The following is a 1,911-nucleotide window of genomic DNA, read 5'->3' on the forward strand; positions in this document are numbered from 1 at the left end:
ATGTCGGATAACAGTCGAGAGAATCAAGGGCGGTATCTCTACGGGACTTACCAAGACACGACTACAGAGGACAGTTGCGGGGATTACATATTTTCAGCAGAGAGTTATACTTCAGTTGACACAGAAGACTGTACTGAAGTGGAAGAAAGTCTTATTACAGGAGTTAGTGATCCGATGGAGCAATTAGCGGCAGCTTTGGCAAGTTTAGCAAAGCTTCAGGAGGAGCAGCAACGTCGTTGGGAGGAGGCCCAGAGACAAGCTGAAGAACGTCGTCGAGAAGAGGAGCGACAAAGAGAGAGACATTATGAAGAGATACAGGCCATGCAGGAGCAGCATATGCAGCAGATAGAGATTATGAAAGGAGTTCTAGCAGAAAGAGAAGGGAATAGTCCTCATTTAAAAATATCACCATATCAAGAAACGGAGGATATCCAAGACTTCATTGAAGCATTCGAAGGTATTATGAAGATACAAGGGGTGAATCGGACAAATTGGATTCTACGTCTGACACCGTTACTAAGTGGCAAGGCTAGAACTGTTTGTACTGATCTGGGAACTACTACTGATTATGATGGAGTCAAGAAAGCTATTTTAGAGCGTTATAACATCAACACAGAGAGATGTAGAAGAAAGTTCAGGAGTCATGTTTGGACAAGAGATCAAGACCCAACTGATTGGATAGCTAGAGGAGTCAAACTGGTGAAGAGATGGTTAGTACCAGAGAATGGAATGGAACAGGTAGTTAACAAGATTGCAGTAGAGCAGCTTTTAAATGGGTTACCACAAGAGATGAGAATCTGGGTAACTTCTCAGAACCCAGAGACACCAGAGAAAGTTGGAGAGCTTATTGAATCTTATGATACAGCTCATAGTTGTTTACCACAGAGGAATAGACCAAAGCAGGATCATGGTCAGTCAAAGGAGTTCCCAAGGAAGACTGAAGGATCTACTGGAAACAAGAAGGAGAGAAAGTCACCTTCAGAGATTACCTGTTACAAGTGTAATCGCAAGGGGCATATAGCAAGAAATTGTACGGAGAAAACTCTACGAGCCAAAGAGAATGCAGAGGAAGTCATTTGGCATGGAGAAGGAAAGATCAATGGACACAATGTGAAGCGAATTCAGATAGACAGCGGAGCATCAAGGACTGTGGTTGATAGGAAGTTTGTAGCATTGAAAGACATAGAGAAGGAGATGATTGGAGTTACTTTTGGGAATGGAACTTATGGGGAGTATCCACTAGCATCAGTTCGGATAACATTTGATGGAGAGGATTACCAGGTGAAAGCAGCAGTAGTACAAGGACTAGCAGAAGATGTGCTGTTGGGAAGGGATGTACCACTACACAAACATATGGCAAAGCGATTACCAAAATCAGAACAGATAGAGCTACTGAAACAACTGGCTAAAGAGCATCAGATTGATATTGGAGAGATTAAAGAGTCAGAAGATGAATCAGCATTAGCAGTGATGACAAGAGCTCAGAGAAGACAGATTCAAGTTGATACGGAGCAGCATTCAGAAGAGCATCAGCCATTACCCGAAAGATCAGAGGAGCAAAGTGAAGCCATGGAGCAAGAGACAAGAGAAGAGAGTGAGCTGGAGGAGACAATACTGGAAGATGAAGATCTAGGAGTACAGTTTCCATTTGAGGAGGAGCTATTTCAACCTACAACTCGGACGAAGATATATCAGACTAGAGGAGAGAAGAGAAGACAAAATCAGAAGAGAAACAGAATAGAAAATACCAACCAGACTAAACAACTGATAATGGACCAGGAGAAAGATTGCGAGATTCAGTCATGGATAAAGAAGGAGGATCCATCACGTATAGTTCGGAAGGAAGGAGTAATTTTTCGTACATGGAGATCCAAGGACTCACCAAGTACCACATATGAACAGATTGTTCTA

At 42.6% G+C, this 1,911-nt stretch overlaps 1 protein-coding gene across 1 annotated transcript in view; it reads left to right on the forward strand.

Annotated features, from left to right (window-relative positions):
- Positions 1–321: 321 nt before the first annotated feature.
- LOC109586823 (uncharacterized) overlaps positions 322–1,911 on the forward strand; it is a 26,235-nt gene continuing 24,645 nt past the window's right edge. The window contains exon 1 of the mRNA XM_020003044.1: positions 322–1,828. Within this exon, the coding sequence (XP_019858603.1) occupies positions 322–1,828 (1,507 nt within the window). The remainder of the gene's footprint in view (positions 1,829–1,911) is intronic.

This window comes from Amphimedon queenslandica, unplaced genomic scaffold (assembly GCF_000090795.2).
Source record: "Amphimedon queenslandica unplaced genomic scaffold, v1.1 AMPQUscaffold_12770, whole genome shotgun sequence".
NCBI classification, from domain to species: Eukaryota; Metazoa; Porifera; class Demospongiae; order Haplosclerida; family Niphatidae; genus Amphimedon; species Amphimedon queenslandica.